Source organism: Brachyhypopomus gauderio, chromosome 14, assembly GCF_052324685.1.
Source record: "Brachyhypopomus gauderio isolate BG-103 chromosome 14, BGAUD_0.2, whole genome shotgun sequence".
In the NCBI taxonomy this organism is placed as follows: Eukaryota; Metazoa; Chordata; class Actinopteri; order Gymnotiformes; family Hypopomidae; genus Brachyhypopomus; species Brachyhypopomus gauderio.
The window spans coordinates 22300384-22328229 of record NC_135224.1 but is presented as its reverse complement, the minus strand read 5'-3'; the positions used below and the strand labels follow the sequence as shown (position 1 = coordinate 22328229).

The following is a 27846-nucleotide window of genomic DNA, read 5'->3' as shown; positions in this document are numbered from 1 at the left end:
TTAAAGGGAGCAAGAAACAATGTTTTCGTGCTTTGCCTGTCAGTCATATTTCACTGGCTTGCTGTTAGTGGGTTGGAGCAGGACGTAACTGGAACTGGCCATCTAAGCAGCAGAAAAGAACAGCTTGAGGACCGTCTTTATTCAGCTAAACAGTATTCAATAGCATTAATTATGTATTAAAGTATATCCAGCAAAGGGTATTGTACATATTTCCCCTTCAAGTCTAACTGGCCATGTCAGTTGCAGGTAGACAGTACTGTATATACAGACATTTGTTCCAGTTTTGTCTGCTGTTAGGAATGGTCACATGGGGAATTAAGACTTAAAGGTGTCAGGGGGTCGGGGGGGGGGGGGGTGGGGGGGGGGTATGGGGGGGTTTGAGTCATGGCCAGGCCCTTTGCTCGATTGCTTAAAGGAAAGGCAAAAAAATAAAAAAGGTAAAATGTTTTTGAGTCTGTAAGTCGGAATAGCTACACGGTGCGTGTCTCCATCTCGATCTTCTCTTCGGCGTGGGACACGTCCGCTTCCTGGTGGCCCACGTTGGGCCGCACCGTCACCACGGGCCCGCCCCCGTGGATGGAGTGGAGGAAGTTCCAGGTCTCCTCGGAGATCTGCCCCGAGTCTGCGCCTGTCAAGAGGAGCAGAGGTGAGCACCATCTCCGCCAGGCGGCCCGAGGCGTTCAGCTCGTGCTGTCCGCGAAGGTTACCTTGCTTGAGCGTGACGTGCCCGTTCTTGTTCGCGGCGATTTTCGAGTTCTCGATTGGCCCTGGAGGATCTGGATAAAACGAGGGAAAGATAGAAGCGTGTCCGTAAGATGCAGATTAAGTGCTAACAAAATCACTGCTACCGTCCCTCCTGTCCCTACTGACCACTGTCTTTGCCTTTGACAAAAGCCTCCCATTCCCGGAACCACTGCATGCTGATACAGTAGATGACCACGGGTGAATCCTCCTCCTGAAACGCTTTATTCAGCTAAATAAAAAAAAAAACACAAACCACCAGTTAAAATGAAGACATAATTCAAATGGGTCTGAATAAGAAGAGAAAGGATGCAACAAAGAAAGACAAAAGAAAAGAGGAGCAAGGCAGATCTGTGTTCAGATTTATTGGCCGTTGTAAAGAAACCCCTCCCCGTTGAGCAGAAGGGCCCAAAGAGAAATAAAGAAACCATTTCCTCTCTCTGCTTCTGTCAAGCTGGGCTGAGAAGCAGTGGCTGAAAGTGCATCTGCTCTCATGAATTAATAATGACTCCCAGTTTAGAGGCTCAGACTTCTGATCTCGGCTCATGAGAACAGGGTTAGAGGAAGTCTCTCTCTCGCTCTCTCTCTCTCTATTCGTCTCACACACACACACACAAACACACACACACACAAACACACTTTCTCAGAGAATGTTAGATTAAGACATGGTATCTCTTTCACAGTGCAAAATGTATTTCTATGCCTCTCATTTTTTCTGCCGGGGGGGGGGTCATTACCCTGACGAACATATCCAGCTCGTTCTTCCTCCTCTTCTCCAGTTTCTCTATCTCCATCTGACAAGTGTGGCAGACGTACAGGTGGTTGACGGCGGGGCCTCCCCCGTACCTGAGCGGGGTGGCAGTGGTTAGGTTCACTAGTGCCAAAAAGAAGGGGGAGGGGTGTGTTGGTTGGGGCACAGATCGGGGGGAGACTTGGGTGGGGATGGGGGGGGGGGGGGGGGGGTTTGGGGAGACTGGGCTGGAGCCATCAATCATGCCCGCTTGCTTACCTGCTGTACAAGTGGTCCCAGACGTTCTGTGGGAGCATAAGGACGAGGTCTTCGATGTACGCGGCCTTGTGCGGTGGAACACCTGTCGGCGCAAAGAAGATAAATCAGCATGGGGACAACGTGCCAAGGAACGCACGGCGCCGTTAAGAGGGTCCGCTCCAGCAGACACGTGCTGGAGGATCGACCCGAAAGGGTTCTGCATACAAGCAAAACCAAACAAGGTGTAAAAAAAAAAAAAAAAAAATTAAAAAGTTGACAGCACAAAATGCAATTTTATTTCTGAATTCTTTCTTTCATTTGGAGACATTTGTGTGGGCCAGCTTGCATGCTGTTATCTTTGGCAGACGGAAAGCTGCCTGTGTTGTTCAAGCTATTGCTGCGGATCTAAAGCTAGCGCTCCTAAAAGCACGCTCCGTCTTCTAAGCCACGAGTTCTTTTCACTTAAAACGTGGCGTGCCGAGACATCGGACGCGGGAGCCGGGCGTCTCCCAGCAGGTGAGCCTCCGCTCTCGCGAGAATCAGGGCGGACGGCGACAAAAGCGTCTGGAAGCCTTTGAAAGGCCATAAATGCCTCCCGATTTAACCCCCCCAGCTAAGCAATCACATCTCATCTGAAATAAAGGGGAGGGGGGGGAATGGGCACAATCAGCAGAGAGGAAGAGAGGGGGGGGGGGGGGTCTGGCCAGCGTACAGGAAGCAGACGGGGGGGTGGAGGAGTTGGAGGTTCACCTCCGTGGCTGCACAGGAAGTCGTGGTTGGAGATGGGCCCGGGCTCGGCGAAGGTCCTGAACTTGTTGAGCCACTGACGCGAGACGTAGAACTGCATCAGGCTGGGCTCCGTCACGCCCAGCAGCGCCGTCACCCTGTGCCTGGCTTTCTGCACCTCCTCGTTGCTCTTCCTAGATGGAGCGCACACACACGCACACACACACACAAGCACACGCACACACGATAACATAGCCGTCACTATGCCACAGCTTCGTTAAAAGGCTCAGTGAGGCTTTTACTGGAGCCCCTGGGGCTTTGGTGGGTTCACATCCAGGACTATTCGCGCTGCAGCAACAAATGATACAATGACTGCAATTATCATTTGCGATCAGCAGTGGGAGGTGACAGTACACAGAAATATTTCTCAAGCTGCAATTTGTTAATGTACAAACGTTATTGTGATTCAGCGGAACTCAAATGAAAGAACGCTTTTAGTTTTTTAAGTGATTGAAAAGCATTCCGTGTTATATAAAGCATTCCGTGTTAATTTTCAGGACAAATACTCAGATTCCCAAAGAAAAATCTTCCAAATTCTACATTTTTTAATGCAGCAGAGATTTTATGAGACACAGCTTGCATTAATATCCGGTCTTATATGGAACGCTGAGAATGAAAACGCGTCTCACTTGTAGAAGAGCACGTAGGCCTCGGCGTTCTGAACGCACGACTCCGACACCTCCGTCACGCTCTGGTCGTCGAACTCGTACCACAGCTTGTTCAGGTCATTCCGGCAGTAGGCCACGTAGTGTCCGCCTGGGTGCGTCGAAAAAAAAAACCACAGCATGGGCGTTATGATCCCATTTATTTGTTGGTTTGTTTATTTTTCGTCGATGGCGTGCCACTCACTGCTGGCAGTGCCGTGGTGGCAGATGACGGAGAGCAGGTCGTAGGTGGTGGTCTGGACGGAGTTGTCCTTGGCCAGGAAGGGCTGCAGGTCCAGGCCGTCCAGCGGGAAGGACACGTGCGTGCTGATCTTGGTGGAGAACATCAGCTCGTGGCGGAAACGCTTCAGGTGGATGCACAAGATCTGCCAGCGAAACGCAATTGGAATGAAGCCAAAACCAAACCACCCGAAGCAATTCAGAAAAATAAAAACATCCGATGTGAATATCGTCTCATCACCCAGCACTGTCTTTCCTCGCTACATGTTCAACCTCTTCAAATTTTTTGCACGATTGAGCCCATTTACCAAGATACACCGGCAGATTGAGCAGGGTCGCCCCAGATCAGTGTCAGGGTCGCCCCAGATCAGTGTCGCCCCAGATCAGTGTCAGGGTCGCCCCAGATCAGTGTCAGGGTCGCCCCAGATCAGTGTCAGGGTCGCCCCAGATCAGTGTCAGGGTCACCCCAGATCAGTGTTGGATGTTTTAAAGGAATAACGAACCAAGGAGAGAAAGCGATTGTCAGTGTGGGTAGATTTCACAGGGATTTGGTGGAGTAAGGGTCATTCACAAAATCCAACATATTAAAAAGGACCGGATGGGAGCAGCCAACCACAGCGCCTTGGGGCGGGCTGGGAGTTTATGGTCACACGGTAGTGGCAAAGCTGGGATGGCTGCAGAGATTCCTGAGGGAGGGCTACGGCTAGCACTTCTGAAAGCCCCAAAGTTGTTTTCTTTTTTTCCGCCGATTTCTCCAAGCGACTGCAAGAAGTGAGAGGATGAGCTGCAAGAAAAGCTTGCGATACGCGACGGGCCTGGAGCGTGGAGCGCAAGCGTCGTCGTCTGGGGTCTAAACACTGAGTGCACCTCTCCGCAAGCCACTTCATGGTGGCTGAGCCGAGATAGGGGCCCACGTTCGCCAAACGTGTTATTTGCAGTTCTCATAACGGTGGCTCATTGAACCCTTCAAAGGACGGAAGCCGCTGCCATGTTGCTAATGAAAGCACTAAAGACCTGAACTAAAGCGGGTGTTTAAAACCTCCTTACATCAAGCCAATTAAAGTTAACAGAAGACCTCCCGAGATCATAATTACCAAAAAAAAAAGGCATTGAAGATATTTTGGGATGGAGTATTGCGGTGCTTACCTCTGGCAGACTCTGAACTTTGCAGAACTTGACTCCGTTACGTAATCTGGAGAGAGAACAGAGTGTATGCCGGTGGTTAGAAGCCACACCGCACGACCCTCAAACACACAGAGCGAGCTCAGGTGCAGTTGCTATAACTACTCACTTCTTGCACTTCTCACAGCTGTACATGTTGTCCCCTATTGAGACAAAAAGACAAAAACAAAGACGGTTTGAAACTGTGGCTCGTACGCAGATGGACTAGAGTTGCTGCTGGGTGGACACACTCGGCTGCCCACTGAGGACCGCAGAGAGGCTACGTGCTAACCTTTCAGTTCGTCTCGGGCAAAGAAGGCGGCCAGACAGTCTTGAAGCGTCACCACGGGGCCCCAGAACCAGCTAAGTGAAAGAGACGAGAGCATCTGGGTCAAGCACACACATCAGCCTGATGGTGGTGGGGTATTGTGCGGGGTGGTGGTGGGGTATTGTGCGGGGCGGGGGTGGTGGGGTATTGTGCGGGGCGGTGGTGGGGTATTGTGCGGGGCGGTGGTGGGGTATTGTGCGGGGTGGTGGTGGGGTATTGTGCGGGGTGGTGGTGGGGTATTGTGCGGGGTGGTGGTGGGGTATTGTGCGGGGCGGTGGTGGGGTATTGTGCGGGGGCGGTGGTGGGGTATTGTGCGGGGGGTAGTGGTGGTGGGGTATTGTGCGGGGTGGTGGTGGGGTATTGTGCGGGGTGGTGGTGGGGTATTGTGCGGGGGTGGTGGTGGGGTATTGTGCGGGGTGGTGGTGGGGCATTGTGCGGGGTGGTGGTGGGGCATTGTGCGGGGTGGTGGTGGGGCATTGTGCGGGGTGGTGGTGGGGTATTGTGCGGGGTGGTGGTGGGGGTATTGTGCGGGGGTGGTGGTGGGGTATTGTGCGGGGGTGGTGGTGGGGTATTGTGCGGGGTGGTGGTGGGGCATTGTGCGGGGTGGTGGTGGGGTATTGTGCGCGGGTGGTGGTGGGGTATTGTACGGGTACCTCTTGATGTACTCCAGGACGAAGGCGATCCAGCCCTGGGCGGCGTACGCTTCTCCGCAGGAACCGGCCTTGACCAGCGCCGTCTGGTGGGAGGACGAGTGCAGCTTGGCCAGTCCTCCTTGCCAGGAATGGGCAGCGAGATGTCCTGGAAGGTCTCCAAGGTAACGGACACCTGGACGGGGCGTCATGGCAAAGGTCAGTCCACAGAACAGGCTCCGTCTGGAAAGAAACTATCCGCCTCCGATCGATATACCAAGTGTAGGTTTTGGGATTCGGTGAGCGACCGTCATTGGGATTGATTAGGTCTTATCGCAAATGCTATACAGAAATATCAGGAATAAATATAGTTATGATAAATGACTTTGCCAGTGCTTTAGAGACCTACCAATATATTCTTCCCCAACGTAGTCAATGTACCAACAAAGTTGTTGATTAAACATGAGCTAGATGGTAGAGAGCAACACTACCACAGAAACATCACCAGAAGGTTTGAGGGATACAGGACTGGTCTGATTGGTGCTGGATCAACATCACCAGAAGGTTTGAGGGATACAGGACTGGTCTGATTGGTGCTGGATCAATATCACCAGAAGGTTTGAGGGATACAGGACTGGTCTGATTGGTGCTGGATCAACATCACCAGAAGGTTTGAGGGATACAGGACTGGTCTGATTGGTGCTGGATCATGAGCCAAGAACAAGAACATTTGACACCGTACTGGGAAACGAGCGTCAAGGTGAAAAGTTCCTTTTAATACACATCTCTGCGAGACTAGGAGATGAGGCCGAATTAACGCTTCATTTCTGGTGGTTAATGTGGCGTTGGGGATCATGGTTAGTTGGGGGCTGCTCACCCTGTCGCAGGTCAGGCACTGAACGGAGCTGACGATGGTGCCGTCGAACACGTCGGAGATGACGCTGCGGTACATCCTTTGCCGTTTGCTCTTCAGAGGCGTGAATGAGGCCACTGATTGAAGAACGAGAGAGAGAGAGAGAGAGAGAGAGAGAGAGAGAAAATGTAGAGTCAGTATCAGAAGAACCAATCAGGTGGTGAAAGCGGGACGATCAGCGCGGCGTGAATGACCTTTCTTGTGGGTGGAGATGAGGGGGGGGCCACAGGGGGCTGGATTTGGGCGGGCTGCTGGAGAATTTGGGGGCGAGCCCCTCGCTGGCACCGGGGCTCTGGGGCCGGGCCATGTTGCTGACCTGGATCTCCGGGTTGGAGTCTGGAAGGAAAGCGGAAAATGGCATAATGGCCATTGGAAGGGGTGGTGTTGTGCGAGCCCCACAGAGTATAACCTTCGTCAACGGGTCACACGTCACCGAGCATCACTGTTAAAGCCCCATCATAAGTGCTCAGAAACACTTGACTGCACGTGGACGTGAGAAGGGCACGTTTCTCTTCAGGGTTGTCAGTTAAGAGAGAACCTGAACTAGCCTTGACCAGCGCTAAAAAGAAGATTGTAAGACACAGACGTGCGTAGATGATCAAGAGCTTTTAGATCCAAGTTACGTTAAATCCACCCCCCATCCAATTATTGGACGGTTCAGCAAAAATCATAATAATGATGGTGCTTGTTCAAGTAGTTATGACTGTGACATTCTTAATTGAGATCAGTCACCGATGTGTTAATTATTAGTAGCTCATAGAAAAAAGTAAAATAAATAAATAATAATTAAAATTAGTCAAGTGGCTCAAGACCAAATGCAACTATAAAGCCTTGATCAAACTTGGAACATATGCCATCAACTGAAATATAATTTAGAATATCTCAGCTTGGCTCTTAGGGAGAAATAATCATAATAAGGTTAAGAGGCGTCGTTTGTTCTACCGTGTCTGAGAGCGAGAGTGTTGGGCAGCGTTCCAGCGTGCACGTTCACCTGCAGTCCGTCCCTGCTTGATGGCGCCCTGGCAGCTGATGACGGGTCTGTCCTCGCCGGACGCCTCCACGTCCTTGTCCAGGAGTCCGTGGGCGCGGTGCAGCTCGTTTATGAGGTTCTTCTCGCTCTGCCACTCACGGCTGTTCTTGGTTAGCTCCTCCCCGCCGATGAGGGCGTCTGCCTCGCCGGGCTGGGCGGGGCCGAGCGGGCCGGCCCCGTCCGAGCGGCTGCGCTCGTCCTCTTCGGGGCCGCCGTCGGAGCCCGCCCCCGGCCCCGCCCCTGCCCCGCCCCCGTCCTCAGGCTCCACCGCCGCCTCCTTCAGCTCTTCGTGGAGCTGGTCCATCAGGCAACGCAGGAACTCCTGCGAGTCCTGGAGGGAGACGCAGCACAGCCTGGTCTTAGATACGGACCTGGGCCAGTCAGATCCATCTTTAGCAGCCAGAGGACCACGGGGCAGTCATCCTGCCCAGCACAAATAACAGAGTGACTTACACGGTCCCTGAATGTGAAGCTACAAACACAGGGACTTTGAGGGCATCTGGCTCGTTACCCAGGAGACTTCAAATGAAATTAGGAAGGGGAAAAGCACAATGCTTCAGGCTGGAGACGGACGGGATGGTTTTTTGCTGCTAAACTGAAGAGGACATAATGGGGGGGGTGTGTGTGCATGCGTGTTTATGTGTGTGAGAGTGCAAGTGCCTTTCCCCCCTGCAGCTGTGTGTGGGTGCACGCGTACGCATGCGTGTACTTTCTAATAACGACTCCAACAAGTTTGGCCGACACATGACTTGAGCTTGAGGTACACTGAAGTGATCACAACATGGAGGTAATGAGATAAACCGTTACTGAGACCACGCAGAAGACCCCTGGATGATGCTGGGTAAGGCCTACCTGCTGGGAGTATCCACGAAACATCGGATTAACCGCCTTGATTCCCTGGAACAGGTTTGTGGGAACCACGAAAGGAGGCCTGTGAAACAGAAACACCAGCCCACAAGCGTTCGCTTAGTTACTTTTGACATGATGCATGACAAGCACAAAGAGTTAAGAAACCAAATTACAGGAAAACGAGCAGACAGAAGCAGAAAAAGGAGCACCTGTTCTTGTGCCACAGGTCAGCGATGAGCTTCTGGTAGCTCTTACACAGCGCTGGCTTCTTGTCTGTCCGCACGAGACCTCCGCAGTCCAGGAAGAACTGAGTCAGTGGAGGGCTGAAAGGGCGAGATATAAAGGGGATAAGGGGATTCTGGGGCGCCGCAGACCTGGCAACCCTTTAACGGACGCCATCCTCAGAAAGAAGGCGTGAGGAAACGAGAGCGCGTCGTTGGCCTGGCGACACGCGCGCACACGCCTGTACTACATGGACTGACTGTAATTAACAGATTAACTGTTACGTTGTTGGACGCTGTCTGACTGGTGTGGTGGTGTGACCTGCTAACAAGGTTGGATCCTAACCGTAATCCCGCCCCGGCAGCCTGGGCCGGGGGTGGTGTGGAAGGTATGGGGGTGGTGGGTGGAGCGGAGATGGGGCGGGTGGTGGTGGTGGTGGTGGTGGTGGGGTAGTGTTCGGGCGTGTCTTCTCACCAGTTGGAGAGGGCCTGCAGGGCAGCGTTCATGTAGCAGGTGTTGCCGATGTTCTTCAGACCGGTCAGACCTGCATGGGTGGGGACAGATGGATGCTCCATCACCTACTGAACACCAGACTGCGACCCAACCCGCTCAGTCACCCTTTCTTGTCACGTCGCACCCTGAAATCTGGCTGAGGTCTGGTTTTGCCATATGGTGTAGGGCCCTCACACAAATCAAATCAAAGTTTATTTGTATAGCGCTTTTAACAACTCAAGTTGTCACAAAGCAGCTTTACAGGATTTACAAGGTTAACAATACTACGGGTCCAGAACCCTAATGAGCAAGCCAAAGGCGACAGTGGCGAGGAAAAACTCCCTATGAGTTGACCACGATCTCCACACAAAATGACCACTTGTGGTTTTCCTACAAACAGAATCTCAAACACATCAGATCTACCGACAAAAATCTAGACGGTGTCTGTATAGCGATGGTTTGGTGCGTGCGGTGGTGCGTGCGGTGTGTCCGGCACCTCTGGCTCTGCCATCGTCTTCCTCCTCCGTCTCCATGTCCAGGTCCTCAGGCACCCCAGCTGGGGGCACTCTCAGGGCGGCCGGGCTGACAGGAGCTCCGGGCTCCTGAGAACACAGCAACTCGGGTTACACGTTCGGCCCTCCAAGCCCCACAAAGGCCATTTCGATTGGCTGCTAATTACCATTTCAAGACAAAAGCTTTATTTTTTATGTGAATGGACCATCAAAGAATAATAGTAATTTTTTTTTATACAGCTCTAGACAAAGATTCATTCAGTGAGAACAAGTGACCACCCCGTTGTGGGCGTTTACCTGGGAGGTGCTCGGTGGCAGGGGGGCGGGCTGGGCGTCGCCGGGCAGCAGGGTGGGCGGGCCCAGCTTCCTCTCCAGGAAGACCTCTTTGGCGCAGGCGTAACACCAAACACGTAGCGTGGTCAGGTTCACCGTCAGGTTGTGGCGCATCTCCTGTTAGGGAGGGGCGGGGCAGGGCGGGGGAGGGGCGGGGCAGAGGGCGGGGCGTCGATGAACGTGGGGTGAACGGGGGGCGCATGGGTCTCACTGCTAAACCAGCCTGGACAGCACAAATTGCAGCAGCTCTGCTGCACAGGAGTTCACCGTAAGTCCACTTAGCGGTTCGGTCCATTTAAATGGAGACATTTAAATGTTTCTAACGCCTCTAATGTGCCGTTAACTTCAAGGTCAAAGCACTTTTTTAAATCTGCTGTTTATACAAACAGAGAAGAACGCTGTCATCATCGCATCTTTTTATTTACTGTCTGAAATAAACCGAAAACATTATTACAGGGTCAGGGCAGCCCTGTAAACATTTCTCATCCTGCATGAGAAACCAGGAGCATGTAGAGATGATGCCGGGAAGACCAAAAATAAGGAAGAAACGAGGGGGGGGAAGCAGGACGGAGCAGGACGGAGCAGGACAAAGAGGGGGAAACGAACCACAGCTCAGGAGCAATGGGCTTCCTGAAGAAAGACACGGGCACGTCAGTGAGGATCGACACGCAACAACCTGCCATCGAAATTCTGCACCAATGCAGTCAAGGAGCATATGGCGTGTGTGTGTGTTACAGAGTGGTGGGTGGTGTTTAAATCCAAGGATTGGCAGGATAAGGTCTGGCCTGCAACCAAACAGGCAGGCAACACACACACACACACACACACACACACACACACACACACACACACACACACACACACACACACACGCAGCAGCTGCAGCCCAGAGGACTCTGCATTATTCATGGTTGTGGATTAGCTTTCGCTTGGGTGCGACCCGAAATCAGCAGACATACGCCCAGAGCCCAGAACCCAGAACCCAGATCCCAGAGCCCTGTCCTGCCACAGGCTCCATCCTTTATGGCCCCTGCAGCAATAAAAGCACCCCACCACAACATAGGCGCCATCCAGCCGCGGCTGGTCTGTTCCCGGCCCGTGAAACATTCAGGGCCGCGCCGTCTGCCCGGACGGGACGGAGGGAACCCGGGCCGCGGGACAGCAGGCCGAGAGGAAGGGGAGGGCCCATCAGAGGTGGGGGTGCGGGCGGAGGCAGGCGCAGTGGCTCATCCGCCTGGCTTGGTCGGATCAGGTGCCAGGATCCAAAGGGAGGATGACGAAGAGAGGGAGGAAGACGCACACGGCCTCAGCCTCTCCGAGGAACTCCGGCTCTCCGGTCTGTCGCTTAAATCGGCGTCCTCCTCCACCCTCCTCCACCCTCACCGGGCCGCTGTGGCCACGCCCTGCAGGACCACGCACAGCCAGCAGGGGGAGCCCAGAAGCTCAAACAGCACGAGACTACTGGGTAGAGGGAGGAGACCCCCCCCCCCCCCCCCCCCCCCCCCCCCCACACACACACACAGAGTCCTGCTAGCAGTGTGGCATTTCTACCACAGCATTTCTACCACAGCCCCCCCCATTTCCCAAACGTAACACTCTTCAATTTTATGAAATGTCAACACTACTGAAAACTGATAACAGCCTTGTTTTTACTTTTTAAAATTTTCATGTTTCATTTCCACACACGTGCGCACGCTCACACACACACTCATGTACCTGAGAGTGGACTGTGCTGTGGTCACCATGAGACTCTCCACAGCCAATGTAAACACAGCCATTCTGGAAGACAAACACACAGACAGTCAGAAGCAAATTACACTTTCTTGAAAATGCAATTTAAGAAAAAAAAATCCAAACAGCCATTTTCTCCTGTAACAAATAAATGTCAAAATAAAAGTCCTCGTGGGTGTGGCGGGGGCAGACGGGAGCTGGTCTGGGTGCGGGGGGGGGGGGGGGGGGGGGGGGGGGGGGGGGGGGGTCACTCACTTCCAGACAGGCCCAGAGATTTGGTCCTCGGACTCCGCAGTCCTGACACTGACCCTGAAACAAACGTTTATACACGCTGACATTAATACATTAACACACACTGGCACTGACAGCACACGTTCAATTACACTAATGCGCTTTGACACTAAAAACACACAGTCTGCTTCATTAACACACCACACACACTCTGCTACGTTAACACACACTAAGAGTACATCCTAAGCTACATTAACACACTAACACTTAAAGACACACATTGCTACATTAACACAAAGCACAAACTCCGCTACATTAACACACTGAAAGTGCACACAAACACTGCTACTTTAACAAGCATCAACATTAAAAGCACACACTCCACTACAATAACACACTAACACTAAGACACACACACACACAGCTACATTAACACAAAGCACACACACCACTACAATAACACACCAACGCTAAAAGCACAAACTCTGCTACATTAACACACAGGCAGGGCTCGGCGTGCCTGCCACCCCAAAGCTTGCGTGATGAAGAGGAAGGGAGTGAGGAAGGGCACATTCAGTGGGAACTCACGTGGGACTTCTGGATAAGCTCCTCCTTCGTGATCTCGCCGACACACTCCAGGTGTGGGCAGTCACAGCTCGAGGCTGCCGGCATCGTGCCCCCTCAACTGGGTGGGGAGCGGAGAGAGAGAGAGAGAGAGAGAGAGAGAGAGAGAGAGAGAGAGAGAGAGAGAGAGAGAGAGATGAATACACAAGGTTGAATGATATACGTCTGAGCTAGAAGTAGGCTAATTCTTGGCCAATCTTGTATTTGTCCCTTGCCAGCAAAAAAAATAAGCTGTCTGTGGTACAAGTCCTGCCAAAATCTTTATTTAGCTGCATATCTGTCAGGCGCACTGGGAGGCTGGTGTTCAGGGACGACTTTATCGACATTGCGCCTCTATTCGTCTGTGGCAGGTAGGATGTGCCGGGTTTTGCGATAATAAGGTTGCGACGTGTAAATGAGCCCTCTAGCAGATCACGCGATTGGCCACTCAAGAGTTGTATTCCTGTGTTCTGACGAATCACACAAGAGGGTTCGCCCTCGTCTTTTCATTCGTACGGATTCACAGCCATAAGGCGCGGCAATGCGATTGCCAGACAGGCCGATATTTATGCCCACATCATGCTGGCCTTTCATCCAAAACGCTGGCAAACCGAAGTGGGTGTAATGATTCTACAAGACAAACAGCGTATGAAGCCCTCTCAAAGACAAAGGGCTGACAGTGCTCTAGAGGGGTGAAAACAGACCTATAACAAGACCCGTCAAAGGCAGCCCAGTCCCATTAAAGTCCACAACCAGCTGAACCACAGCACAATCTGACATCACAAAACACTGTGCACACCGACACACGAGGTTTTTTTATTATCCTATTTAGTGATTGCTCCACCCCTTTATTATAATTGGCCCCACCCCTTTATTATAATTGGCCTACATTTTGGTGCCAGACGCTTCTAAAAATCTTCCTCTTTTTCTCAACATATACAAGATTAAATCTTTTGTGGCCAAAGGTCAGTCTTTGTTTAGTGTTGTACAGTAAAGCAGAAAAACACAGTTTGAGAACCTGTTTTTCTGGAAAATTCTGGACAGTTTCCTCATTTCTAATCTTCAGTAAAGGGGGGGGGGGGTGTCACTAGTGCATTCTGTACTGAAAATGGCCTGAATGACCCATCAGAGTGTGAAGAGAGAACCACAAACAAACAAACAAGCAAACAAACAAAAACAAACATCCAGCTTGCTCATGACATGAATGACTCATTTGAATACAGGTATTTGTGCTTTGGAAAAGATGCATAATACATTACTATTGCAAGTTTGGCTTTAACCATCACAGAAGGATGGTATCTCCAAAAATGAATCCTTTTCTTGCCACTCAGAAGAGGGTGTGGATATGTATGATTCAATTAATCATAGTACTTGCATGTTCCAACAAGGACACTTCAGTTTTCTAACATTCATATCGCAATTGCATCATGCGGTAAAAAAAAAAAATCACAATATGATGTGTTCGCCTGTATCGGGCAGCCTTAACCTTCTCTCTGACTAAAGGCTTTCTAGCGTAAGGGCCAGGGTCACAGGGCAAGGGGACCTGTCATACGTGCACCAGCGTCTGAGAGAAAGGGACAGTCTCACCCAGGGTAACAGCAGAAGATGCCTGTCCAGCCATGTAACGGAGGGGTGGAGCAGAATCACGATGTAGGCAACAGCTTGGCATAATGCCCAGATATCACACAATACATCCGCTGAACAAGGCAGAGGCCAAGAACTCCACCCGGCACAGTGGCAAAGGTGGACAGAGAAATAAAACGCAAGGATAAAGTGCATACAGGAACAGACCTGTCAGCCAATAAGAAACAGGTATGCTGACCATGGCATAGTGTGCAATACACACCCAACAGCCTGGGTCTCCTACTTCCTATGTCCACTTGAAGTCACGTGATGTGAACCCAGTGCATCATGGGTAGGAGCGGTGACTCACGCTGCTCCCTATGGAGTCACGCAAGTCTGCAATCTCCACCAGGAAAGTAAAGTGAGACTTCAGGGGACGAGGAGGACGAGGTCTGAGCACGTCTGCTCTTCAAAGATGGACACAAGTCCATAATGTAATATGTTGGAGGTTTGTGATGGTTTGTGCGGCAGCTTGGATCACATTTCTGCGTGAGCCAACGGCTGCTCTAGCTCTGCGGTTGCATCAGTCATCGTGTGTCTGGAGAACTGCTTCAGTGAGGACGGACACAGACACACAGACACACACACACACACACACACACAGATGCAGACACACCCACACACACATTCACATTCATTCACACACACACACACACACACACACACTCACACTCACACACAGATGCAGACACACACACACACACACACACACACACACACACACAGCCCCTTCCTCTTTGCTCATAGACACACACATGCAAAGGCATACGTGGACACATGTAAATGCACGCAGTCTGCAGAGAAACACACACAGGCACATGTGCTTTTGTAAACACACACACACACACACACACACACACACACACACACACACACACAGATAAACTCTCACCCAAGTAGCAAAGAGCAGTAAAAATGATAAGGGCACACCTTAGTTAGTATCAAAACACAAATACCTTTTAAGATTTGAACAGAGGAAAAAGATGCAATCAGTGAGCCTCTTTGAGCAGATGCCGATGTTAACAAAATAGCAGCAGAAGCCCGAGTACCTCTCGTTCCATCTGTATGCATCACTGACCAAATAAAAATGTTTCAAGGTTGGCCTGGATTACACCCAGGGCTCATTTCAACTTTCCCTGAATTGCTGCTAAGTACATGAGTGGATTCGTGGTGCTTTTTCACTAATGAAAATGTATCTCAGACTCTAAGTGGAAGGCTTAGGTTCTGACTGACCGATACTGAAATTGTCCAGCACTGCACGAATGCGACATTGCTCGGGTTGCCAGATAAAGGCTGAAACACAAAGAGTATCTCACATCACTACTGAACACAATGCAAAAGTCCACTTAGGCTCATTCCACGTTCAAGGATTAAGAAGGCATGCGATTATGATTTTTAGTCAATGTTCCTAATAAATGGAGCTAGACACACTTTAGTAGGAACACATCTGGGGAGGGGGGTTATTAGGCAATAAATCTAATTATTAGGCTATTTTCTTTCTTAATCACAGAACATAGTGTTGTGGATCCCTAACTGTTATTGCTCAATACAGCATTTAACTGAAAAAGGGCACTTTCTGGGCTGAAACCTGCAAACAAGGCCAGCTATTTCATTACTTTTATGAAAAAAAGCAGAGGTTTCATTTCATCTGCAAGCCAACTAAAATATTATTATTATTATTATTATTATTATTATTATTATTATTATTATTATTAATAATAACAAATTATACCTGTGATACCTATGATGCATTTGGAAAATAATGCCTGTGACAAGTGCATTTAATCCAGAAAGAATAAATGGTGTACTACAAAACGTACCAAGATAAACTGGATGAATTTTAGGATGGATATTCAAGCAAGATGCAGGCTACGTGTTTATTCAGGAAACTCTCGTGTATTACACAAGGCGTGTTAATACTGCAAGAAAAGAGAAGCAAACACATATATCCTCCTGTGCAAGGTTCCCGAAACCCTAAAAACGACCTCAGCAGATAAAGTGACAGACCCGCGGGTCCAAACCAACGGACGGCCTACAAACGCTGAACATCCAAACACAAATCACAACTAGTGTCACAAAACGAAAACGTCAAGTCATTCGCTGCAGTTTTTACTGAGATAAGTCCCGGTCACCCGCTAGTATAACGAATATTTTAATCAAATGTGTAATTTAACAGCTATGAACAGAACAAATTGAACCATTCCCGCTCGTCGAGAGTAGCGGCCGGGCGGCCAGCAGCAGCGGGCCGGGTGACAGTTGTGAGACGGCCAACCTGACGAAGCTAAGCGGCTAACACGGACCAGTCTCGCTCACTTACAACCGGTATTAGGAGCTTTATATAATATAATATAATATATATATAATGAGAACATTTAACCAGCGAACCCATATTCGATATGTGAGGTGAGCTACAGCGGCTGATAGCTACCGGCTAGCACACAACGTCTATCGTAACCTGGGGTAGTTCAGCGAGCAGAGACGCCGAAAACACCCGACACACTACACTTACCGCGGCTGACGGTGCGAGGGCGTCGCTGAATGAACCACTCCGGACCTGCTAATGAACGCTCACACGTATCTTTGAGCTACATATTTATCTAACGTGTCCGGTCCGTCGCTACAGTCCCAGTACCGCCGTCCAGTCCCGCCGAGCAGCAACACTTCCAGGTCCGCCGTCGCTGTGACACTCTGAACGGTCTTTCCGGTCCTGTGATGCCGAGTGAACGGGCAGCACCGTCGGGCACTGACAGCGCCGTCTAGGACGGAGAAACGAAATAACTCTTGAATTCACGTACAGACCTTCCCGGCCCAGGCGCCCCCGTTTGAGGAGCGAGCACATTGCGGATAAAAAAAAAATAGATGGGCACAAGCACCTTCCTATTTTCACCATTTCATTCTTTCTTTCTTTCTCTCTACAGACTTACCTGTACCTGTCTCACTCACACACACACACACACACACACACACACACACACACACACACATATATATATATATATATATATATATATATATATATATATATATATATATATATATATATATATATATATATATATATATTTTTTAATTTATTTATTTATATATATATATATATATATATATATATATATATATATATATATATATATATATATATATATATATATATAGTGCTGTCAATTCCAGGTGCCGCGATTAAAAGTCCTCACCAGGATTTTACTCAAGCTTGCTAGATTTTCTAATTAGCAATCCAGGTAAAATTAGTGGAATCAACACAATCCAGGAAGCCTGAGCAAAATCCTGGTGAGGACTTTTAATCGCGGCACCTGGAATTGACAGCACTAATATATATATATATATATATATATATATATATATATATATATATATATATATATATATATATATATATATATATATATATATATATATACAGCCCCGTCGACAGGGGGGGACAACCGGGTCTGTTGTCCCGGGCCCCAGGGCCAGGGGGGCCCATCAAAGAGCCCAGCAATTTATTTTTTATTTAAAGTCTATAATTTTTAAATAATCTTGAAATCTTTCATTAATATAAAATTCTGTACTCAAAATAAACTCAATGGCTAAAATATATGTTTTTTAACCTATCTGCATATTTTCCATTAAGTGCATACACCCCCGCATCCCACTGGAAAATGGTTTGATCCAGCACCGACCGTAACTGGCTGGTACCCGCACAACAGCGGGAAATACAGTGGTGGATAGTTAAAGTAAATACAGAAATCTGGAGCGCAGAAAAGAAAGGAAAACATTTACCTGACGAATTTTAATGTTGCATTGTGTTCCAGGTTTGAAAAGTGCTGGAATTTAGGCTAAAGTACTTGAAAATGCTTGAAAGTAACTACTTTGTTTCACAACAAATAGCTGTCTGACTGAACAGTTCTCGTGAAGACGTTAAGATTGGGCGTTTTGAAAATAAATTATTAGACTTTCTTGTCCCGGGCCCTAGCAAGACTGTCAACGGATATATATATATATATATATATATATATATGTATATATATATATATATACATACTGTCCTATTAAACCATATATATATATATATATATTATATATATAGGGTTTAATAGGACAGTATGTATATGAATATAAAATATAAAACCTACTACTTGCGTGGGAATGCACTGGAAACATTGCAAACGTGATAAAATTCACAAAACATGAAAACACTATTTTCTAGCGAAATATTTATTCAAGTCATTCTGCAAAAGTTGCTCTGAAACACCAATTTATACTCAGAAACGCTGTTTAGGCGCTTAGTCTCTACGGGCAATTCAATAGGATTTAAAGCAGTGAGTTGTGCGAGTGTATGATTAGCTTCAGCAGCTGAGCAGCTTTGATTTATGTAATCATTGCCTGTGTGAATTTAGTGTTGGGACTTTAATTTTGAAAACTGTACGTGGTAACACAGGAAGCGTTCCCGGCCACGCGCGCGCTATGACGCCACGTGGTGTGTCCAGCCCATATACTGTGTCTGGTCCACCCACATGAATCGTGAGCGTTCACACGCCTCTCGAGAGATAGCGTATCAGCAACAGAGACGCTGGAAGTAAGAAGCTTTGTTTTCTGTTTAATGCGATCATGAATCTGATTCTCTGGCGACGCCTTATCTGTTCAATTTAATGTAGATAGATATAGTGCAGCAACATGGGAGTTCTGCTAGAAAACCCTAGTGTAACGTTTGCAGTTCACACGTTTCAACGTAGCTGCCTAACACAGCGTGATCAGTGTATCTTAGTGTATGGATTTAAGTTATTATGTATTTGTCACGTTGCCTTTAGTCCTGTAAAGCACTATTGATGTTGATCATACCCAACAGTCTGGGTTAATCTAATCATGCTGTAACCAGTTATCTGGAATATACGCTTTACTGGTTAGTTAGTTACATCTGGTCAGTTCCACAACGATCACGAAGATGATCTCTCTAGGAGCAGAATCAGTAGCTTCACAGAAACGTAATGTAGTTGCAGCTGTGTCTCACCAAACATTTACCCATACAACGTTAGTTCCTTCAGTCTACATGCATGGTATGACATGAAGATTTTGTCCTCACGAGACAGCCAATTCGACACGTCTCTTGGACTTTTACCAGATTTCTGCAGTCGTACTCTGACAGGTTTGCGGCATGTTGGTCGTGTCTTCAGCGCGAGCTGGGGAGGATGAGGAGGAGTGACTGACGTCATGGCGGAAGACGTGCTCAGGAATGCGGAGCTGCACGTGAAGGAGGCTGCTCTGCGCGTGCTGGACCTCCCTCTCTCCGTCCTGTCCTCCCTCCCGCGGGTAAGCCGGCTTGAAAGAGCAAACAAACGAACGACCCATCTCTCTTCGATTGCAGGACCGTGGTACACTAAGCAGTACAGACTCCAGCAGGACTAGACTGTCCACAATCCCAAAGCCCTGATCATTCTGTGGTCTTGTGAAGATGTGGAGTTTATGATTTGACGTATGGATTGCCATGTCATCATAGATTACATCATTTTGTTTTGTGCCTTGCATGTTTGCCGCCTGGTTCTTGACTGGCCAGTAAGCAGAATGCAGTAGACTCTCTTTAAAACATGTATAGGTGTCTGGCTATGACTCCTTCCTCTGATGTCAGGACCAGAGGCAGCACAACGTGCCCTCCAGGGCCTCAGGACTGGCACGTTGGCACTGCAAGTGGCACTGCATCGCTAGCACACGCCGTTGTTCCCAGCACACAGACTTGGCAACAGTTCTGGAGCAAAGGCGTGTGTTACAAGCGTTGTGTGTCGTCGTGCGCCGTCTTTTGTACCTGGGTGGAGCGCCAGGAAGTGGTGGTTTCGCTTGAGTTTCTGTTACGGGGTTCCATCGATCTCGAGTGGACGTGCATATGCACACCATGACCGACAGCAAAGCTATGCACATGTGTGCATTTCTGTGTCTGTGTGCGCCAACATGTGCATCTCTGCGTTTGTGTGCGCTTGTGTTCCTGTGTGTGCGCGTGTCTGTCTGCACGAAATCAACCAGACTGGCGTGGCACCGATGTCTGTGATCAGATCGCATCCAACCACTTTCTGAGCTAAAAAGAAGCTCCCGTCTTTACCTCCGTGTAGCTGTCCCTCGTCCCCACATACTCTCCGTCTCTGTCCATTCTTCTGTCCTGGTTCGTCCTCTCTCCTGTGGGGGACGTGGGGAGGGAGGGGTCTGGACGGTCCCGTGCTGTCCGGCCTCCGACCGACGCCTCGTCTCCCTTTTCTGCCCACGCGCGTCGTTGGCAGGTGAGCTTGAGTGGCTGCACGAAGAAACTGGTCGCCCTCACCGCCGTTGGCGCAGTCTCCCTCCTCTTCCTCGCACACCATCTCAGGAGGAGGAAGGGCAAGAAAAAAGCCCCGTCGCCACAGGGACGAGAGGGTTTCGATATCCTCGCCGCTCTTCCCCCATCGAGAGGTAAGGGAACCGTGCGAACTGGGACTGCAACATGTCGCTACCGCTTCAGACTGTTGACTGGCCAAGGACATCTTCAGCTAAGCCAGGACACATGTTTAATATATTTAAATTTTAAAATATTAAGAGATTTTTATGTTTTTTATATAATTTTTGAAAAATTATTTCTATATTTTGTATGGAATGTTTGAAATCTGTGACTTTTCAATCAAATCGTTACTAATGATCCTAGAATAAGTTGACTGATGAACAGCTCTGTCCTGGCAGATTTTGCTCTGTAGCGGTTGTCAATTTGAATCAGAAGTACCTACTCACTTAAATATGGCCATGCGGGCAGTGATCTTGGTGTGTGATTATCTAGGCCGATGACGGTTTAGTGTGACTCCTCTCACAGAAGCCGCCTGCTGTCGCCAGGGGCTGAATTTGCCCATACACCCCAAGAATGGCTTCTCCCGCTCTGCGATGTCACACGGAGGCCTCTACAGCCGGCTGTCCGGATCGCTGCAGAGTCTCGCTTCAGTAAGGCCCCCCAACCCAGACACCTCCACCCAGCCCTTCCGAACCACGCTATTTCGGTCGTCGTACAATTTCACGCCTCGTTGACCCGTTTAACTTTGTCTCCATATCAGCTGTTGGCATAGTTGTTTTTACGTAAAACTAGCCTCGCATGGCGACGCAGAAAACCATCCAGAAAAACGAAAAAGCGATATGGTGCCGAGCGTCTTCAGCAGGCGTCTTCCGTCTCTACTCAGAGTGTCAACTCCTGCAGCAGCTGCACCTGCGCCAACCTGTCCACGTGCTGGGACAGGGGGGACGACGGTGCCGTCCCCGGCATGGTGGGCGTCCCCATCACTACACCGGAGAACCTCTACCTGATGGGTAAGAGCCAGGGGGCGACTCTGTGCCGGGTCTCCTCACCGCGCGGCCCAGAACCGCCTCCGTAACGGGCCACGCTGCTGTCCCCGCAGGCATGGAGCTGTTCGAGGAGGCGCTGCAGCGCTGGGAGCAGGCGCTATCCTTCCGCAGCCGACGGACGGAGGAGGAGGCCAGCTGCGCCTCCGTCAAACTCGGCGCCGGGGACGCCATAGCGGAGGAGAGCGTGGAGGTACGAAGGGCTCCTCTTCTGCGTGTCCTCGTGTGCCTCTCCCGACCCCACTGGAGGCTGCCAAACCCCATGATTAAACCCCCCCCCCCCTTTGAAGCCCCCGCTGGATTTTAAAATAGCAAGCAGTTCTTAAAATAGCCAATCGGCCTCAGGAAAACCTGCAGGAGGCTTTGTGAAGATCAGAGTGTGCGGTGCGATGCCAGCCGTTGCCTTAACTCTATGTTCTAGTATTCTGGAGCAGCGCATGTAAAACTGGGACAAAGTGAAGAAGAGGATGACGACGATGTCCTGTGAAGTGGTTTGAGAGAGTTAGTGGGCTGAGTGTGGAGTACAGTGAATCACGGCCTCCGCAGATGGATCGTACTCCCAGTCCAATGGGTTGTGCTCCAGTTCTACAAATCCAAACTAGCGCACTCTAGAGTTTCCCTAAATTTTGCACTAGTTTCCCTACATTTTGTACTGCCTATTGTCTAAGCGCTTTAAACTGTACAGTGCAGTGAATCTCATGTCGTTGCTCCCTGCCCCACAGGACATCATCAGTGCGGAGTTCATCCATAAGCTGGAGTGTCTCCTGCAAAGGGCCTACCGCCTCCAGGAGGAGTTTGAAGGAGCCCTCGGGATGGTGGACCACTCCTCACACTGCACCAACGGTCAGTCTGGCTCCTGAAGCGAAGAGAAGTTCTTTGTGCCAATCTGTGTCTTTGCGATCATTCACGCCAAAGCTTTCTCTCCATCCAGTAGAGAAGCATCCAGAACTTTCCGTGAGGGATGACTGGGATGACCTGTGTCTGAGGGACTCCGTGAGCGTGGCCTCCACTGACTCCTTCGTGTCTGCCGCTGAGGTGAGCAAACCTGCTACGTCGACGGTCATGTGGTTTCTGTAATAACGTTACCTAGTCTTTATCCTGTACGAGAAGGTTGCCTAAGTCCTGGAGATCCACTGCCCTGCAAAGGTTTGTTCCAACTCTAATCTAGTGCACCTACTTCTAATATTAATAAGCCACTGAAGAACTACACTAACTATATCATGTTTGTTGGATTGCACCACTCAACAAGCACAAGGCCTTTCTCTGAGGGCAACAAGTGTATTTTGAAGAGGAGGTTTATTTTATCCTAGACACAAAGACGAACCATCACAAGGGAGTTCTAGGCCATCCACTCCGCAAATGCTTGCTATTAAACATCCCATTCTTTGTCATGAAAATGCCAAAGCTTTTATAAAACCTTATAAATTAAAGCATGTTAAACTTTTAATTTTGATCTCAGTCATAATGAATAATCTTGATCTCAGTAATCTGTAAAAAATGTATCATATTTTAAATCTTCAGAAGAGGCATACCAGTTTTTAAAGATGGCTGATGTGCCCCTATTTTAAAAATTATCTTTCGTAATCCTCTGTACAGCATCCACTCACTCAGCACCACCCCTACAGTGGTCAGCACCACCCCTACAGTCTAAAAGCAATTCGTCAGCCGTGGCAAAATTGGCCTGACAATGTAGCCTGGGCTTTATGCCATGGATACTGTGCTGACCCCCCTCTCTCACACCTCCAGCTGTCTGAACACCGAGAGCTTCGAAGCACCCTGGGTCTCGTCCCCCTCTGCCATTACCCGTTCTACGAGGAGGCGCTACAGATGGCCGAGGATGGGAAGATCTCCTGCAGAGTGCTCCGGTGAGATGGAGAATTGGCATAACTCATAATAACTCGTTGCCTGTATTAGTGGTACAGATGGAATATATTGGCGTCTATGTACTCTGTATAATGATACAGGTACTGATATACACCCAGTTTGTCCAGTTGGTTCACATAAAATTATTTTTCCGTCCCTGTCACAAAAAAGAACGGAGATGCTGGAATGTCTCGGTGACACTGATTTCCTTGCAAAGCTGCACTGTGTACGCCAGGCCTGTCAGGTAGAGTACCGATTCTTGAAATCCAGAGAGCTGTGCAAGTGTCCATAGCTCTTCCATTAGTCTACTAAAGACCTTTTAAAACTAGGTAAATAAATAAATGGGTAAATCTTCCGCGTTTCCTCATGAGACACTTTGTCCTAAATAACACTAGGTCATGTAATATTCTCTCTCTAGGTCATTCTACATGAACGGGCCACCAGAACCTTTCTGGCCGACATGGGGAAGAGGATCCTGTCCTCGATCATCGTCAAAGCACGGAAGGTGAGCGTTCGTCCGTCTTCAGGTGGAGTGCCTGGCATTAATGCACCCCAGTAGCCCTTGCCACAGCTGATGAGACATTGTGGTTGGCAGAACCCCAAGAGGTTCGAGGAGGCATTTGAAGAGATGATCTCCTTCCTGGAGTTCTCAGACCACTGGGAGAACACGGAGGCGGAGCTGGCGACAAGAGGGGTAAGGGGGACTTGCCAAGCACAAGAAATCTGAGCTCAGCGATTTAATCGAAAAACCCTAATGAGCTCATTTCCTTATTTCCTTGTCTATTGATCAACCTCGTTATTATCAATCGGATTCATTCAATTTGTAGTTTTGCCTGTCGGTCAACATTGTTCTGATTTGATGTTTAGGTGAAGCATATCAACTTCTATGACATTGTCCTCGACTTCGTCCTCATGGACTCATTCGAGGATCTGGAGAATCCGCCCATCTCCATCCAGAATGTCGTCAATAATCGCTGGCTCAACAGTTCCTTCAAAGAGACGGTGAGTAAAAGAATCTCACGCCCACCCTTCTTAAAGTACACAAACAAAAACGTTCAGCGTATCAATGGCAATTTCTCCTTGTAGGCTGTTGCGTCGAGCTGTTGGTCCGTTCTGAAGCAAAAGAGGCAACATATGAAGGTTCTTCAGTCCCTCTTGGTGGTTTTTGGTGATGGGTTTTGGCGTGGGATACTGGGATGCATGACATGAGGCTGTTTCGGTTGATTGGTTGGTTGGATTTTGGCTCGTCTTCCATTGGACACCATTGCTGAACCAAACTGAAGATCATTTTAGGCATTTTCTTTGTTGTCACAACACCTTCATTTTATACTTTGCAATTCATGTGAAATTTCAGTTGCTCGCCAAACATGATCTTTGGCCTGTAACATATTGCGTTTTACAAATGGCATCGTTTATTAACAAAGCTCCGTGACTCCATATTGTTTAGTTCATGTCCCTGTGTTGATGTTTGGCTCTAGCTCATACTTGCCTGTTGTGTAGTTGCAGGATGGCTTCATTGCCCACTTCTACACAGTGTGTGAGCACATAAGCCCAGTGTTGGCATGGGGCTTCCTGGGTCCTAAAACCTCCCTCCATGACTTCTGCTGCTTCTTCAAGGTAAAGTGTATCTTCGTGTGACTCTCGTTGACTTGGAGGACATGTGACGTGACATCATGCATGTGACACGTCATTCCGTTTCAGTGGTACCTTTCTACCCCCCCTCTTCAGGACCAGGTGCAGTCTTTCCTGAAGGATATCTTCGACCTGGAGAAGGTGCGTTACTCCAGCGTGGACGCCTTGTCCGAGGACGTGCTCCACCTGCTGCAGCGACACTCCGAGCTGCTCCTGGCCTACCTGGGCATGTCTGACCCCCTCCGTCAGCTCAGCGGCTGCACATGTACTCCGCCCCGCCTGCCGCCCAGTGCCCTGATGGAGGCCCGGGTGCAGTGAGTCTCCGACACTGCCCCCACCCACACTGGACGCGAGTGGTGCTCCAGAGGTCGGACCCGGAATCGCGTACTTCATCACCCACGTGCAGTTCACGTCTGGGTTCTACAAAGTAGGAATATTCCCTTGATTCAGGAATGTCCTTGTATTCACGGTTTCATTTCGTGACGTGTCTCAGCAAAGGTGAAGGTATGACATGTAGAGGTGTGATGTTGGATGCTGGAGGACTATGATGAATCTTCCATATGCTGCTCTATTTGTGTGATAAACTGACGGTTGATCTTTTCATGAATTATTTATTTGATGTGTCCATTTTAAGTTAATCTTTGCCATGCCTTTTGACCTCATAAATGAAGAAGTGTTCAGACATGTTATACTGAGGACCTTGGAAAAGAATCATGCCTCTAGTTGGAAAAGGTTTTTTGTTTTGGTTAACTCCTCCCACATGTTTGGGTGGTCCTTTCTTTCTCTTTTCTTTCTTTGGTTTGTAACCCCCTAAAGAGCAAAACCCTAAATGGTGGAAAGTGGTGAGTGAGACTACTAATGCACACTACAGCCTCCCTAATCTACAACCTCGCTAATCTACAACCTTGCTGCTGTGCACAAGCCAGGCCAGATGATGTAACCAGATGATGTAGACGTTTCCAGTACAGGAGGCCGGTCTCCTCTGCTCCTGTGCATTTAAGTGGCATGTTACTGGACCTGCCTCATCTGTGACCCCTGTGTTCCTTACTGAATGTGTTGTGAAGGGTTGTTGCGAGTGTCCCATATTGATCCTTAGATTATGGCCTTATTCTTAGCGTGTGGTCCGGACGATCTGTAGGTGGCTGTAGTGTATCAGGACGGGCTTCTCTACACAGTCACGCGGTGGTGTTGTGGCCGGTCTGTCCAACTAAACTGTAATAGATCAAACTGCTTGAGTGTCAACCTAAAATTCTACACAAATGTACAGTTTCCAAAGGTAATGTTAGAACACTGAAACGGTGTGTAAATCTGAGTTAGGAGAAGCCTGTAGAAAGGGCGAGAGGTCTAATATTGGGGGAAGGGAGATGGGGTGGATAACAGCCTGTAAACTACCAGTAGTATATATTCCCAGACACACACTGGCACATTTAACTTCTATCAATGTTTACTGATGAAAATGACATTTTTGCTAAAACCACAACTGTATTGTATAGTCTGTCCTAAAACCATGCCTTTATCTTGGCTTTATAACGTCGAGTGAAGCTAAACAGACAGTTTGTGGCTTTTAACTTAACACGTCCAGTACATTTGACTTCTTGGTCTCCAGTGACTGATTTGGACTGTATGGGTCCTGAACATCAGTAGTGTATTGTTTATATATTATACACAACCCGACAAGAGGAAAAAAGATAAACTGGTTAAATTTTCAAAGAAATGCGTCTTTTTAGAGAAAGGAATGTGGACAGTGACCAAATTATATTTTTGGTGATGCCTTTTATATTACTTATTACTTAAATATTTGTGATGATGAAAAACAACTTATTTTAAACTGCAGATAACTGGCCACATTATGATTTAAAAAAAAAAAAAAAAAAAAAACTTGATTACAGAGAAAAATGATTAGCCTTAATGTTAAAAAAAATCCCTCCTGGGCAATTTGATGACTTTTGCTAAACTAAAAGTTATATTTAATTTGATCTCTATGGCAGTTTTATGAAACAAGGCTCTTATGAATTTCATAAGAAAATGCATTAGGCTAATGAACATATCCACCGTAGCTGAAATTATGTGGCCAGTTTCCATGACTACTCCAAATTAAAGCTGACTTTTCAGCTTCATTTTGTGAAAATGTTCAGCTTAACTGTGACCTTTTTTTTTTTTTACTCTAAATTCCTTAAAATCCCACATTTTGGCTGACTGTGGCTTCAATCCACTATTGTGCATGTGTCTTATCAACGCGATGGCCCTGCGTTGGCTAATTTGTGAAACTGAATAAATCGCCATCTTGTGATAAAAGGTAAACTTTATTTTAGCATGAATTGCTCATTTTGTGTGGGAGGAAGAAGCAGAGGGCTAAATGAGCCTGCTGTATGACCAATGGTAAAGAGAAGAAAAACAAAGCTTTAATGCACACTGTAGGGTAGCTCAGGTTACCTCGAAATGCAGTGAGTCTCCACGTTTCATCTGGAGTGCTGAGTTTTGTTAAACTCTTTGGTTTTGACAGATTACTGGATTATGGTTAGCCTGTGTATGCTGAATATGAGGGAACTACAAGCCTTTATATAACAGATCTAGAGAGCAGCTGTTTGTGTTGGGATGCCCCAATCACACAGGAACTATGAGGAACAACAGCAATTCTTAAGGACCTAGGGTAGAAGACTCAAACACGTATGCAGTGCAGGTCATTAGATACTCAGCTATGTTGGACATCCCAGTAGGAAGGTTGAAAGCTGCTGGCTTCACAATGCATAGGGCACTCCACCCAAGATCCAACACTCAAAGGCTGGATACCTGGAAGGGAAGAGCCTTGAAATCGATCCACTGTCAAAGGTAAGACACCAGACACCCATGACAGCAAAGAGCACCTGCTGAACATTCCAGATTCACATTTCTGTTGGTGGCGCTCACTCCTGCAGTGACTTTAGAAGCATCGCTAGTTCATTTCTATACTGGAATAC

General features: G+C 48.5%; 2 protein-coding genes across 6 annotated transcripts; one reads left to right on the top strand and one right to left on the bottom strand.

Moving 5' to 3' along the window:
- Positions 1–355: 355 nt before the first annotated feature.
- On the bottom strand, positions 356–16879 carry usp33 (ubiquitin specific peptidase 33). Its single transcript, XM_076972285.1, is given in 26 exon segments — positions 356–628; positions 708–776; positions 871–973; positions 1479–1587; positions 1751–1832; positions 2480–2649; positions 3145–3271; positions 3365–3545; positions 4546–4591; positions 4691–4724; positions 4853–4923; positions 5542–5653; positions 5656–5713; positions 6395–6507; positions 6625–6652; positions 6654–6766; positions 7422–7791; positions 8313–8391; positions 8519–8632; positions 9006–9075; positions 9520–9625; positions 9833–9985; positions 11585–11647; positions 11855–11908; positions 12419–12515; positions 16566–16879. Coding segments are annotated over 25 exon segments (2667 nt in total). The 5' UTR covers positions 12503–12515; positions 16566–16879; the 3' UTR covers positions 356–470.
- Positions 16880–18522: 1643 nt separating this feature from the next.
- Positions 18523–27190, top strand: miga1 (mitoguardin 1). Of its 5 annotated transcripts, none has more exons than XM_076972292.1 (16): positions 18523–18629; positions 19225–19360; positions 20317–20485; positions 20877–21001; positions 21235–21361; positions 21451–21587; positions 22117–22237; positions 22326–22429; positions 23141–23259; positions 23429–23501; positions 23676–23762; positions 23853–23951; positions 24125–24259; positions 24344–24397; positions 24758–24874; positions 24986–27190. In XM_076972292.1, exons 2-16 carry the CDS (start codon positions 19262–19264, stop codon positions 25205–25207), a joined length of 1788 nt encoding a protein of 595 aa, XP_076828407.1. In that variant the 5' UTR covers positions 18523–18629; positions 19225–19261; the 3' UTR covers positions 25208–27190. The 5 variants fall into 5 exon arrangements, with proteins under 5 accessions (XP_076828407.1, XP_076828409.1, XP_076828406.1 ...); XM_076972294.1 differs by having other exon boundaries at positions 18532–18629; positions 19173–19360; positions 22329–22429; XM_076972291.1 differs by having other exon boundaries at positions 18532–18629; positions 19173–19360.
- The last annotated feature ends 656 nt before the right edge of the window (positions 27191–27846 follow it).